This window comes from Artemia franciscana, chromosome 21 (assembly GCF_032884065.1).
Source record: "Artemia franciscana chromosome 21, ASM3288406v1, whole genome shotgun sequence".
Lineage (NCBI taxonomy): Eukaryota > Metazoa > Arthropoda > Branchiopoda > Anostraca > Artemiidae > Artemia > Artemia franciscana.
Genome location: NC_088883.1, coordinates 18,395,594 through 18,410,303, shown reverse-complemented (window position 1 = coordinate 18,410,303; position 14,710 = coordinate 18,395,594). Strand labels below are relative to the sequence as shown.

Here is a 14,710-nt window from a genome sequence, read left to right as displayed (position 1 = left end):
TTCTTTGTACGTGGCCACCTCCAAATGAGTCACCTTTATTTGCTACTCGTTCCTTTTGAAAATGAAGAGTTACCCAGGTAGCATATAGAACGTTAGAGGGTCCCAATGACTTGTAATTAACAGTTGCGTTATCTATGTCATCTTTATAGATTAGACTGGATTTAATACCACATTTTGATGGCGTCAAAGGCTTTGTTCAATGGCGTCAAAGGCTTTGTTGATGGCTTTGTTCTTCTAACGTAATATTTCTTTCTTCACTTTAGTTTTTGAATCGTTCAGATTTTTGTTGTCGCTTGTCTTTTAACAGCACAATTCTTTGTTTTTCACTCCATTTATGAAAAGTTCTGATACTTGCTTTTTCGTGATTGCTTGTAACTGTCCTTGTCGCTTAACTTTTTACCGCATATTTCCTTGTCCTCTCATATTGGCATATTTTTAGCCCTATATTTCTTTGTTCTTCATTTTTGTATTTGAGTAGTTTTAATTCTTGCTGCCGCTTCTCTTCAAACTGTATATTTCTTTGTTCTTCGCTTTTGTTTTTGACTTGTTGTAATTGTTGCTGGTGGAAGTATTCTGACTGTATTTATTTGTTATTCATTTTCTTTTATCATTACTTTAGATTTTTTCGATAACCCTTGCCATAGCTGCTCGGATCGGTCTTGTCACGTCTGATGGTCTAGATTTTTCAGTTGTCCTCTAGGCATATATATATATATAATATATATATATATATATATATATATATATATATATATATATATATATATATATATATATATATATATATATATATATGTATATATATATATATATATATATATATATATATATATATATATATATATATATATATATATATATATATATATAAAATAAGTTGTCTGTCTGTCTGTCTGTGGATCAGGTGACGTCATGTTTCTATGTCGGCTGACGTCATGTTTTCGACTGACGAAATTACATTGGGACACAAATGACGACCAGGACACCGGCACATAGGGAATATAAATGACGACCGGGACACTCAAAGAGAAAGCGACCGGGACACAAGGAATGTTCAATTAGCAATCACCATCAACAAAACACCGTCAACAAACCATCACAAATGACGACCAGGACATAAGTAAAAAAAAAACTAAAAAAAAAGGTAAAAACTACAAAAAAACTAAAAAGAAAAAAACAAACTAAAAACTAATAAAAAAACTAAAAAAGCTAAAAAACTAAAAAAACTAAAAAATAAAAAAAAAATAAAAAAAGGAAACAAAAAGAAAAATAAAGGAGAAAAACAAAACTAAAAAAATAAAAATAAAAAAAAATAAAAAGAAAAAAGAAAAAAAACTAAAAAACCTAAAAAATGTAAAAACCAAAAAAAAACTAAAAAGAAAAAAGGGGAAAAATACAAAAATTTATTTCATCATTTACCATTTCAAAAACGAATGTATATACAGACTGAGACACTGGAATACAAATGACGACCGGGACACAGGGAATATAAATGACGACCGGGACACAGGGACACAACTACAACGGGGACGCCGGGGGGCACAGGGGGATATATATATGACGATGGGGACACAGAGAATGTTCGATTAGCAACCACCATCAACAAAGCACAAGGGCAATCATTAGAATCATGAGGTATAACTAAAAAAAAACTAAAAAAAAGGCAGAAAACTAAAACCTAAAAAAAAGACCAATTCAAAAACGAATGTATATACAGACTGGGACACCGGGACACGAATGACGATCGGGACAACGGGACACAAGGAATATCAATGACGCCCGGGACCATCAAAGAGAATTCACAGACTGGGACACCGGGACATAAATGACGACCGGAACACATGGAATATAAATGACGACCGGGACACCGGGGGGCACACTGGGATATATAAATGACGACGGCGACACAGGGAATCGTCGATTAGCAATCACCATCAACAAAGCTCAAGGGCAATCATTAGAATCATGAAGTATAGATCTGAATACGGATTGTTTTCCCATGGACCATTATGTGTTGCATGTTCAAGAGTCGGTAAACCTGACAATCTATTTATATGCACAGACAATGGGACAACAAAGAATGTTGTATATTCGCAAGTTTTACGTAGTTAAAAACATATATATATATTTATATATATATATATATATATATATATATATATATATATATATATATATATATATATATATATCTATATTCACAGGTGGGACATAGGGACACAACTACAATGGCGCGTAACTAATATGGCGCGTAACGACTTACACGCGCGGGGGGGCTTGGGGGGGGGGGCGCGAAGTGCCCCCACCAACTAGGTGTTGGGGTGGCGCGAAGCTCCACCCCAACAGCTAGTATCTTATATATATATATATATATATATATATATATATATAAGTGTTGGGGTTATATATATATATATATATATATATATATATATATATATATATATATATCGAGTCAAAAATGAAATTGAAGAAGAAAAAAATATTACGTTGGAAGAAAAAAGCCATTACAATCTTCAAAGCCAACAAAATTTGGTGCGACACCCTGTACAAATCTACAAAGATGCCAAAGACTACGCTACTATTGATTACAACTCATTGGGACTCTTCAACGTTCTATGTGTTCCCGGGAAGCCCTCCATTTTTCCAAGGCATGAGTAGCAAACAAAGTTGACTCATTTGGAAGTTACTACTTACAAAGAGAATCAATACATACAAACTTACCACGTGCCGAGTGCCGGAGCCCGGCTTAAAAAACGGGCACATAGCTTTCTTTTCCTTAACTGGCGTCTTGACATCTCCGGTCACTAAACGATCTTAAAAGGTAACAAATTTTCAACAAAAGTCTTTACTTACAACGAAAACCAATATATACAAGCCTATCACATGCCAACTCTCATGGCCCGGCTTCGAAATTGGCTACATAGTTTTTTTTTTCTTAACTGGCATATTGACATTTCTGGCCACTACAGCGATCTAAAAAGGTCATAAATCCGTTGAAACAGGACCCCACAGATTTTTGCAGAAGAGCCATGTGTTGAATTATTCTAGTGTTTTCTTTTAAATTATTATTGTCTCCTGTAATCTAAGCTACCATAATCTAAATACAGTAAGCTTTGTCAAACATTTTTCTTTTGTGTTAAATTATGGATACGAGACGATCAATACCAAAAATTCTGCCGAACTCCCAGAACTTTTACCTTTGAATCCATTCTGTTTTCTGCTGCTGTGGCGCTTGTTTTGTGTCAATGTTTATCTTTCTACTCTTAGGAAGAGTCTTTTTAAATGTAAGGGCCATTTTTTCTACTCTCTATTGCTGTTATTTTGTTTACAGGCAACGGAAAAATGATGGAATAATCACTATCCGTAAAATTTAGCCCCAGAGCCATCTATTCACTTGCCAAAACTTCTAACCCTACATTACTTGAATTAAGTACATACTTGAATCTTTTGACAAGTTTTTCTATTATACAGGAGTACAGTGAGCACGAAAGGGAGTACATAGCCATTCCCCAGCAGCCAAAACGAACGCCTTCTTCATATAGGGTGTGTTTTGTCGAACCTTCGGGAGCCTGAAATTTCAAAGGTTGTATTTAATAATTCCGTGTATAATAAAGTTGCTAAAATACTCCAAGAAATCAAACAAGGCAACACTTTGTGGAAAAAATTATTTTTAACTCTGGAAAAGAGGGAAAAGGTTATAGAGAGTCTTATCAATTGACTGTAAAAAGTATTCAATTTAACTTAGATTCTAGTGGCCTCCTTACTTTCCTCAAATATCTTTAGATTTTCTTAAATTTCCTTAGGAATATCTTTCTTAATTTCCTGAAGAAGGCCCCCTAAAATTTTCAATTACTCCTTAATTTTTATCAAGACATCCTAATATATTATCAAGAACAGTTTAGTTTTAATAATACAAATGGAAAAAGCATGTGAATTTTTTTCAAAATTCAGAGTAACAACCATTATTTGAAGGAAGCTCGCAATTTGAAAACCTCAAAAAAGTAGGAAAGAATAAAGGAAGCATAGGAAGGCTGCTAAATGAAACCTTTTAAATATCATAGCTATAGATACCACATAGCCAATTTATTTATCTATATAATGAAATTATTCATAAATTTGCAAAATTATTATCAACTTAGTATCACTAGCCAAACCACATATCTAGTTTTTTGAATTGTAGATGTCTGTAGTAGTACTTACGAGTGAGAAACAAAGAAATTCAAACTGATAAACTTAACGATAAAATCAATTAAAAAAAAAAACTGAACATTCCTCTAATTTGAAATAAAAAATTCAAATGTGTAGAATACAACATTTTATTACAAGAAATGCCATTCAATACTGGTATATTATTCGCAGCATTTTGCAGTATCTTGTTTGTAGCGTTAGGTAAGCATGGTAGGATTTAAAGCTTTGATGCTTCTAGGTCCAAACGTTTTTGCTGATCTGTTTTGTTAGGTTTTTGATGAAATTCCTGGAAGCTCAGGGATAGTAGAAATACTGAACAGAATGCAACTGATGAGCCCAAAGCAATGAAAGAGAGAGGTGATGCCGACCTCCCACTGGCCATTCTTGAGAAACATCAGACAGTTTATTAGTGGCCATGGAATTCTTGTGTTGTTTTAAATAACTTTCAGTGAATGGGCAGCGTGGGAGTAGAGTAGACCTGGCACTTTGACAACAAATCACATCAGACCAGTTTTTTCTAAGGTGAATCACTCAGTGCTAATTTGTTCTCCTAACCTTGGCCCAGGCTTAGCCGCCCTTTTTTTTAAATCTGGGCCTGTTGGTAAATTAAGCATAATACCCAGGGGATCCTTGCTATCAGTGCCAACCAAAATTGACCTACAGCACTGCTTAGTATAGGATTCAGATGTTTGGAACTGTTTGGTGGTCGCAAATTTGAACTGGCGTATCACCGTTTTTGATGCAAATTTTTTGTGTGTTTTGATACTTCCAGAATAAAAAGATAAGTGAAATATGCATTAACATTCTCAAAAAAAAATCTTTGTGAAGAATAGTTTAATATCTTAGCAGTATTAATAAAGTTTGATCCTAACATTGTTTAGGCATAGTTTTTTCTGGACTAAGATTATAGTGGAATTTTTTTATCAACTACAAGAAGGACAAGTATATAAATTACCAATCCACGGTTATACCCAGCTGTCAGCGAGGAAAGTTCTGGTTCAAGTGATTATGCTCTCATCAGGCAATCAGTTAGTAGGAGTGGGATTTTGAAAGAAAAACAACTTAAAAATGCTAGGTACGACATCTAGCTAAAAAAAATGCTTTAAAAACAATTCTTAGAATTGAAAAAAAAAAATACAAGATCACATGATGAATCAGTGCCAATATATTTGGAGAATTTGCAAGTCTATAAGTTCATACCAGCCAAATGCTAGGTTTCTTTTCATTTTCTTAAGCTACACATGTAGAAAAACGTGACCAAGACAGAAGGTGTTAAAAAAATAAAGTATATCTAAGAAGTTAAAATGATAGATATTGTTTGAGTACAGCTTTAGGCATGATATTTAGTGAATAGACGCACACGTTTTTGTTTTTTATCCAAATGATGTTAAACAGTTCATTCCCTATGTTTATCACAAAAGAAGCATTTTTTTTTGGCGGATATGTTTTCAAGATGCAGGAAAGACCAAATCGATAATCTAATTTGATAAAAAAGCTAATCCGCGTGTACTTTATCTGGTTTCGCAAATATTTTCTTGGAATCCCACTATGGGTCAGAAATTGATACATTACCTGATAATATGATGAATTTAATATCACTTTAAAATTGTATCAACAATACGATCGGTTGCTTAGGCGATCTAGAGAAAGCAGGATCAATTTTTCCCTTAAATGTCTTGTTTGACTATCGTCATTACAGTCTTAACATAACTGAGCTATTTATTATGAGTCTTAATGAGCTATTTATCGTCGATACATTATGGGCTATTCATTGCCTTTTCATGAGCTAAAATGAGTATTTTTAACTATTTTATTAGTTCTTATAAACTAATAAATTTTGTTCTTTTGTAGTTCTCAGTAGTTCTCACTGAGCTTTTTATTATCATTCTTTTCCTCAAGAGTGTTATTTTGTAGTTTTCCATTTCTTTTCATTTATTTCTTATACTTTTCTGTGTAAATCTATGTATATATAGGAAATAAATAAATTATTATTGTTATTATTACTATTATTAATAGCTAAGAACACTTAGGACTTGACAAAGCGAGCTAGAGAAAGACAGGATTATAAGGAATTAGTTTTAATTTTTGGGAGACTTGGCACTGACAAAAGCAGGAAACTCAAGAAGGACATAACAGAGAACTGTTCTTAGCTACATTATCAACAAGACAGCTTAATAATGTGACTAGATGGTCGTTTTGATTTAGAAAACAAACTTAAAATAGTCTCTGAAAAAATATCCGGTCATTTAGTCTTTGCCTTTTTTTGTCTTTAGTTCTGTAATTGAATAGAGCACTAACAGGCCAGTGGCAATCATAAGACTTACCGATGGGTCCCCATTGAAAACAGCTTCTCCAACGAAATCGGTGAAGTACAGTGAGTAACAAACCAGGGACATCCAACAAAACAAATTTGTTAGACAGAGTATTCTCATACTACCAGGCATATATAAAATAGACAGCATATATTCTTTAAAGCTAATGTGACCTTCTCGGACATTTTCTGCTTCTTCAGAAAGTACACCACCGTCTGGGGGTACCTAAAAACAATACACAATCACAGATACAAAGTGAAAAACGACAAGGGATTAGCTCGAGGGGTATATCGACAGTGAAGAGAGGAAGGAAAATGATTCCATAGCAGACGGTCGTGATACAAAAATAAAGGAAGTACGAGAATGATGTGGTCGGTCAATGGAGTCGGAATTTCAGCGGAGATTGGAATTCTCTGGGCGATTTTAACGTTGGAATATTTCCCACGGGAGAAATTTTCCATGGCGGTACTATTACCAGGAGAAATTTTCCATGGTGGTATTATCATCAGCAGAAATTTTCCATGGCAATTTTTGCGGGAGAAAAGAATCACTATTTGGGGGTAGGGGGTTCAGGAAGAATTTTCCGCACAGTGGGGATTCCAACATGACCTGGAAAAGAATCAGAAATTAGAAAAAAAAACAAGTTTTCTATTATGTAAGTATACTATGGAGTATCTTTCCGGGCAGAATTCTTCGAAAGAAATTTTCTTGTGGGATTTGCAGCGAGGATGTAATTGTTCTGGTGTAATTTCCTGGGGGGATGATTTTACGTTGCAGGATCTTTCTATGGAGAATTTTTTTGCGGGATAGGGGATGGGTGGGTATTTTCCATGGAGGGGAAGGTTGATTTCTTTGGATTATTTGAACAAAAATCAGAAATTAAACAAAAAGCAGTTTTTGAACTGAAAGTAAGGAGCAACATTCAGACTTAAAATGAACAGAAATTATTTTGCATACGAGGAGGGACTACCCTCTCTTCTATGCCCGAGTCCTTACCCCAAGGCTGGACCAGTTATCCAAAATCTTTAAGAGCGATTCCTGAAACTCAACAGGCGTTTAATTAGAATCAGAATCGTTTTTAAAAGTATTACAAAATTTTAGCACGAAGACCGAGATATACAGAAGAGGGTAGCCCCCCTAATACAGAAGAAAATTGTTTTAATTTTTAATGTTGCTCTTCACTTTCAGTAGAAAAGAACTTGCTGTTTTAATTTGATAATGACTATACTCACGAATTACTTACACTTTCAACAAGCAGTACAAAGACCGTGTAAGAAAGCACAAATCAAGCTTAAAGGCAAAAAAATGAAATAGTAATTGTAACTTATACTAACAGGTTTCAAACTTTCCCTATAGGAATGTCAAGTTTGAACTGTTTATCTTTGAACTGCAGTTTCATATTTCGAAAAAGACAATAAACTTTCATAAAATGTCAACTACGCTATCTTGTAATAGCTAACTTTTAAGCACACCGCTGAAAACGTGCACATCCCTTATCATCCAAAATGGGATATATCCTCTGACATGTTAAAACTAGAAATAAACTAAAACCATCAACATGAAAGAACTCGTCCCTTAGCATAGAACCCAAAGTTTTCCTGGTTTTCTGAGTAAAACAGACGTAGATAACTTTGAAGACCACACTGCCTTTCCATGACGAAAGTAAAACAGTTCAAAATAGGGATGATACTTTTTTATTGACAGTGAATAGATATAAAATTATTTAACTGGATATTTTGAACACATATACAGTGTTCATCATCAGAGTTTTATCAGAATAGATATAAATAATTTTATATCTATTCACTGTCAATAAAAAGGTATCATCCCTATTTTGAACTGTTTTACTTTAGTAAAAAAGACACTATATTTCATGTTTAAAAAATTTTATAAAACAGTTTAGGTAAGAAAAGCAACACCTTTCGAAGAAGCCTCGTTTTTCAAAAAACCCTCTCAAAAATAACTTAAGTCCAGAGTTAAAGCAGGTTTTTGGAGGCTACTATAGTAACTGAATTGCTCCTTAGTGACTTGAACACCTGTAAAAAATCAAGGAAGCAGAAGGTACTGTTCTATCTTGTCTTTCAAATTGTGTGATATCGGAGCCTCCATTCATTTTGGTGTGGATGAGGGGTGGAGGAGAGGGTCCTTAAATTTGTGTCTTCGGCATGTGTACAAGAAGAACATACCACATCCTAATCAAACTAAGTTGGAAGGCACGGTTAAGGTCTGAGCTCTGTTTTATTTTTAATCTGACACATTCCAAATTCGCCAGAAGAGAGCAATTTCAGAAATTTTTGCTGACAGAAAGTCCACCAGAAGAGACAAGTCTGAATAAAAAAAAATAAAAAAATAAATTCAAAAAAAGTTTATATATGGATGTAGGGAAATTTGGTGAAAAGTGAAACTAACATAATTGTTCCAATATTTTCTCTGGGAGGTTTGTAACCTACCTGATTATCCCCTGTGGATAAAGAAGGAACCTTTAATTTTGGAATTATAACCCATATCAAAATTAATTTTTACAATACATAAAACTTAGTTGAAGGTAGGAATTAATATTCTACTTGTTGTTTTTCGGGATCCAGAGAATTCTCGCTTCTGCATATAATAGAGGAAGGGGGGGGCTAAATTTTTGTGGCCAGGACATCTACAATAATGAGTTGTTGGCTTAAAAACACTGTCGAAAGTCATATCAGGCTTCTCTGAATAGCCTTTTATGGTTCAGGTTCGAGTTAACCTATGAAGAAAGAGAGTATCGTAAAATTCATGTCATTAAAACATTCAACAGGAGATTTTGTTGAACATCTACCAAATAACTATGTACTCTGCCTACTTATGCAACTTCAAAGTCTTGGATTCAATTTACCGCCTAGAGGGGAATGAGGGTTGTCGTTAAATTCTTTTCCTAAGCAAAATTGTGGCTATTCAAAAAATTGCTCCAAAATTCCTCTGTGTTCATTAAATTATCTTTCTCTGAATTTACTCAGTAATACTGGAAATCCATCCAAATGAAAGACATTCTATTTACACCATCTTGCTTGAGCAACGATTAGATAAGATTTTTCACTTTTTAGTTATTGAAAATCTTGTCTAATCAATTTCACATTCTTTCTAAGTGCTCAAAAATTCAAAAAAACAAAATTGGAAGTATAGAACGTATAGATGAATATATAACATATAAATAAACATACAGAAATTATAATTTCGGCGACTGAATATATAGATATATCTGTATCATCAAAAAAAATGAAGAGGATTATAGTCCCGAAAGAAAAAAATTATAAATTAAGAAGAAAAGCATTTAAAAATCTTTTTCTACTTTTCAAGAAATTTGCTTTTTTAATTGTTTGATGAAGAAAGTACATATTATCAAAAAGCTAATATATGGCCAAGGCAATCTGTATTATCTTCAAATGGTCGCTCAGGCCCCTAATTGTATCTTCCTCCATGGTATAGGAATAGGAGTCTCATATATGTTTATAATTTCCCGGATATTGGGTCGAAGCTCACAGAGCTTGCTGGCAAAATACCCCAGTCTAGTTATAAGTATCAGCCCGCCCACAGAGGCCTTACTCGTTTGCTTTAGTTTCTTGTTTTTTTCTGTTTTGTGTAGTGTTTGTTTTGTTTCTTTTATTGATACTCCGCTTTGATTTTTTGTAGTGCGTCCAAAATAAATTATTATTATTATTATATAAGTTCATTTGAACACTATTTGAGTCTCGCATACACCAGTCAGTCAACTACACTGGGTGGGTATGTTTTCTATATAATATTAAGGTGATTACTTTCTCAAATTTCAATTCTGAAAATAAAATAAAATCAATTAATCGTGTTCAAAACGTGACAAAAGATAAAAAGGTTCAACTACACTGAGTGGGTGTGTTTTCCATATAATATTAAGGTGATTACTTTCTCAAATTTCAATTCTGAAAATAAAATAAAATCAATTATTCGTGTTCAAAACGTGACAGAAGATAAAAAGGTGTGCCATGGTGTTTTAGAGCTTCTGTGATACTAATTCAGCATCTGGTGAACATGGATAAATTCATACCCCTTCTCCGTACCTCTGTATTTGCCCCTCTATATGTACCACGAGAAGAGTGGCATATAAGTCTCTCTAACATTTTAAAATGTAATTTCTTTGTGTAAATGAATGCAATTTATTAATTTGTTTTCATTACATCGTCAAAATATTCAAATACTATTTGGTTTATGTATAAAAGTATTTGAAAAGGTCACGTAACCCAATGCAATGAAGCGACGCAATCACGTGACGCCATCACGAGTCGCAGTCAAGGATGTGGTTGTGTCATCCCCAATGCTACTTTCCCAGGTGTATGTAGTGAATGGCCTCGTCTAGTTTTAAGACATATCTACAAAAGAACCATGTTCTTGAAAAGGCTTTATAAAGTCAATATTTAACTTTTAAGCTTAATTTAATAATTTCATTTTTTTTGCCCTATATAATAAAATAAAAAATAATTTTTGAAAAGGAATATTCCATTTAAAATAGTAAAGCAACTTAGGTGCCACATTTTATAGTAGGCCTAATACCTCTTCTATTTGTTGAAGTGATGAATCTTCTTCGCATTTAGTGACAAAACCATCGGTAACAATTCCGTTGATATCTGCTACTTTACAGGTATCTTTAGTGCTACCATAGGTTTTCGTGTCTTCGGATAAGAGCCCATCTTCTGCAGACAGTTTCGTGTATTGCTGTTTTTCCTGAAAAGTAAGAAACACAGATAATTTGAAGGCAGTCTGGCAGGCCCATGGTAGAGAGGCACACTTTATGATCAGTTTTTGTTTTGTTTCTAACACCGACAAAGTAATAAGAGCCCAGTGGTGACGTTTCTTCTATGTGCATTTATTTTGATTCTGCGAATAGGTGACAACATTTTGATTGTCTAATTTTAATATTATTTTCCTTTACCTGATCAATTCCAGGTACAAAAATATTTAAACTATTTTATATGGAATATAAAATTAGACCTTTTCTGTCTGATCTGGACCTTTTCTATGAATAATTAAATGTGAATTGAATTTAGCCGAATTTAGCCGAAAGTAAGGAGCAATATTAAAACTTAAAGCGAATATAAATAATTCTGTATCTCAAATAGGCTCCTCCTCCCTAATTTCCTTGCTCTTTATGCTAATTTTTTCAGCATTTCAAAAACGACCTTCTTACTCCAATGAAATTTCCTTGTGTTTCACGAGTCCTGGATAATTTCTTATACCACATTGGCCTACCATAACATAAAGAAAAAAAGCGATCAAAAATGGGGCTTTTAAAGGCCAAGCGAAAATGCTGTAGAAAACAGAAAGTGAATATTTAGAGTTGTTTGTTAGTATGTATCGGTCGTCGCAGTTCATATTTTTTCAAACAGTTCGTGGTAACGAACTGTAGTAAGGAGCGATCCGGCTCAATAGTAACCAAAACTCTAAAAAATTGAATTTTGATATCAATAGCTACATCAAAAGAATCGCATTTTAATGCTGATTTTAAATATATAAGTTTCATCAAATTTAGTCTTACCCATCAAAAGTTACGAGCCTGAGAAAATTTGCCTTATTTAGGAAAATAGGGGGAAACACCCCCTAAAAATCGTAGGATCTTAACGAAAATGACACCATCAGATTCAGCGTATCATAGAACCCTACTGTAGAAGTTTCAAGCTCCTATCTACAAAAATGTGGAATTTTTTATTTTTTGCCAGAAGACAAATCACGGGTGCGTGTTTATTTGTTTTTTTTTTTTTTTCCCCAGGGGTCATCGTATCGACCACGTGGTCCTAGAATGTCCCAAGAGGGCTCATTCTAACATAAATGAAAAGTTCTAGTGCCCTTTTTAAGTGACCGAAAAAATTGGAGGGCATCTAGTCCCCCGCCCACGCTCATTTTATTCCCAAAGTCAACGGATCAAAATTTTGAGATAGTCATTTTGTTCAGCATAGTCGAAATGACTTACTCCTCCACAGTTCCTGGGGGAGGGGCTGCAAGTTACAAACTTCGACCAGTGTTTACATATAATAATGGTTAATGGGAAGTGTACAGACGTTTTCAGGGGGATTTTTTTTGTTTTGGGGGTAGGGTTGAGGGGAGGGGGCTATGTGGGAGGATCTTTCCTAGGAGAAATATGTCATGGGGGAAGAAAGATTCATGAAAAGGGCGCAGGCGCAGGACGAATCTGGTCACGTTAGAAAAAAACGTCAAATTCAGAGCTTAATATACAATGCTGGGTGTTCGGAGCCTCTCTATTATGGAGTATAATTTGAAAATAACATAACTATACGAGCGATAAAACATATATACCACAACCATAACTCAACTAATGAAAGAACTGCTAAGATATAACACAACTATAAAGCGAAAACAGGTGAAAACCAACGGGAAAATAAACGAACTAAGAGGTGGAAGGGGCCCAGAGAAAAATATAATCCTTTTCCAATTTTGAGCCTAACTTCCGCAAAGGAGTAATACTGTCATAAGCCCCGAAATACTGAATTATTTTCTTTTCAAACAGTTCGTGGTAACGAACTGTAGTAAGGAGCGACCAGGCTCAATAGTAAACGAAATTCTAAAAACGGAATTTTGATGCTAAAATATACATCAAAAGAATCAGATTTTTATGCTGATTTTAAATATATAAGTTCCATCAAATTTAGTCTTTGTCATCAAAAGTTACGAGCCTGAAACAATTTAATTTATTTTAGAAAATAGGGAAAAACACCCCTTAAAAGTCACAGAATCTTAACGAAAATCACACCATCGCATTCGGCGTTTCGGAGAACCCTATAGCAAAATTTTCAACCTCCTATCTACAAAAATGTGGAATTTCGTATTTTTTGCCAGAAGACAAATCACGGGTGCGTGTTTATTTGTTTGTTTTTTTTTCGTTTTTTTTTTCTTTCCCCCAGGGGTCATCATATCGACCAAGTGGTACTAGAATGTCGCAAGAGGGCTCATTCTAACGGAAATGAAAAGTTCTAGTGCCCTTTTTAAGTGACCGAAAAAATTGGAGGGCACCTAGGCCCCCTCCCACGCTCATTTTTTCTCCAAAGTCGACAGATCAAAATTTTGAGATAGCCATTTTTTTCCGCATAGTCAAAAACCTTAATAATTAGGTCTTTGGGAATGACTTACTCCCCCACAGTCCCTGGGGGAGGGGCTGCAAGTTACAAACTTTGACCAGTGTTTACATATAATAATGGTTATTGGGAAGTGTGCAGTCGTTTTCAGTGGGATTTCTTTTGGTTTTGGGGGTGGGGATTGAGGGGAGGGGGCTATGTGGGAGGATCTTTCCTTGGAGAAACATGTCATGGGGGAACAGAAATTCAATGAAAAGGGCGCAGGATTTTCTAAAATTACTATAAAAAAAAAACAATGAAAAAATAAACATGGAAAAGTTTTTTTTCAATTGAAAGAAAAGAATAGCATTGAAACTTAAAACGAGCGGAGATTATTACGCATATGAAGGGCTCTAAAAATGCTTTAGCATAAAGAGAGAGGTATTTAGGAGGAGATAAATACCTCGCTCTTTATGCTATAATATTTTTAGTAATTTCAACTATTTGTTCTCCGGCCTTTCTGATTCAGGGGTCATTCTTAAAGAATTGGGACAAAACTTACGATTTAGTGTAAAGAACGAGGTATTAACGAGGGTACAAACCCCCTCATATACATAATAAAAATTAAAGAATATAAAAGTTTGTTACGTAAGTTAATTCTAAAGTTACGTATATTTTTTGCTAATAAAAAAATTCGTTAAAAATTAAAATTAATAGTTGCCTTTTTATATAACCGAAAAATTGCATGGCAATTAGGCCTCCTTCCCCATCCCTTATTTCTCAAAATCGTCTGATCAAAACTAAGAGAAAGCCATTTAGCCAAAATGGAATTAATATGCAAATTTCATTTTAATAATTTACGTGTGGAGAGTCAAAATCAAACATGCATTAACTCAAAAACGTTCAGAAATTACATAAAAAAAACTAGTTTTTTTTAACTGAAAGTAAGGAGCGACTTTAAAACTTAAAACGAACAGAAATTACTCCGTATATGAAATGGATTGTCCCCTCCGCAATCCCTCGCTCTTTACGCTAAAGTTTGACTCTTTGCCACAATTCTGCTTTTTAAAACAATTAAAAGCTTTAGCGTAAAGAGCGAGGGATTGCGGAGGGGACAATCCATTTCATATACGGAGTAAT

At 34.2% G+C, this 14,710-nt stretch overlaps 1 protein-coding gene across 1 annotated transcript in view; it reads right to left on the bottom strand.

Moving 5' to 3' along the window:
• LOC136040867 (proton-associated sugar transporter A-like) overlaps positions 1–14,710 on the bottom strand; it is a 134,325-nt gene that overhangs the window by 24,836 nt on the left and 94,779 nt on the right. The window contains exons 7-9 of the mRNA XM_065725253.1: positions 11,058–11,228; positions 6,516–6,728; positions 3,442–3,572 (exon numbers count right to left, since the gene is read on the bottom strand). Of these exons, the coding sequence (XP_065581325.1) occupies positions 3,442–3,572; positions 6,516–6,728; positions 11,058–11,228 (515 nt within the window). The remainder of the gene's footprint in view (positions 1–3,441; positions 3,573–6,515; positions 6,729–11,057; positions 11,229–14,710) is intronic.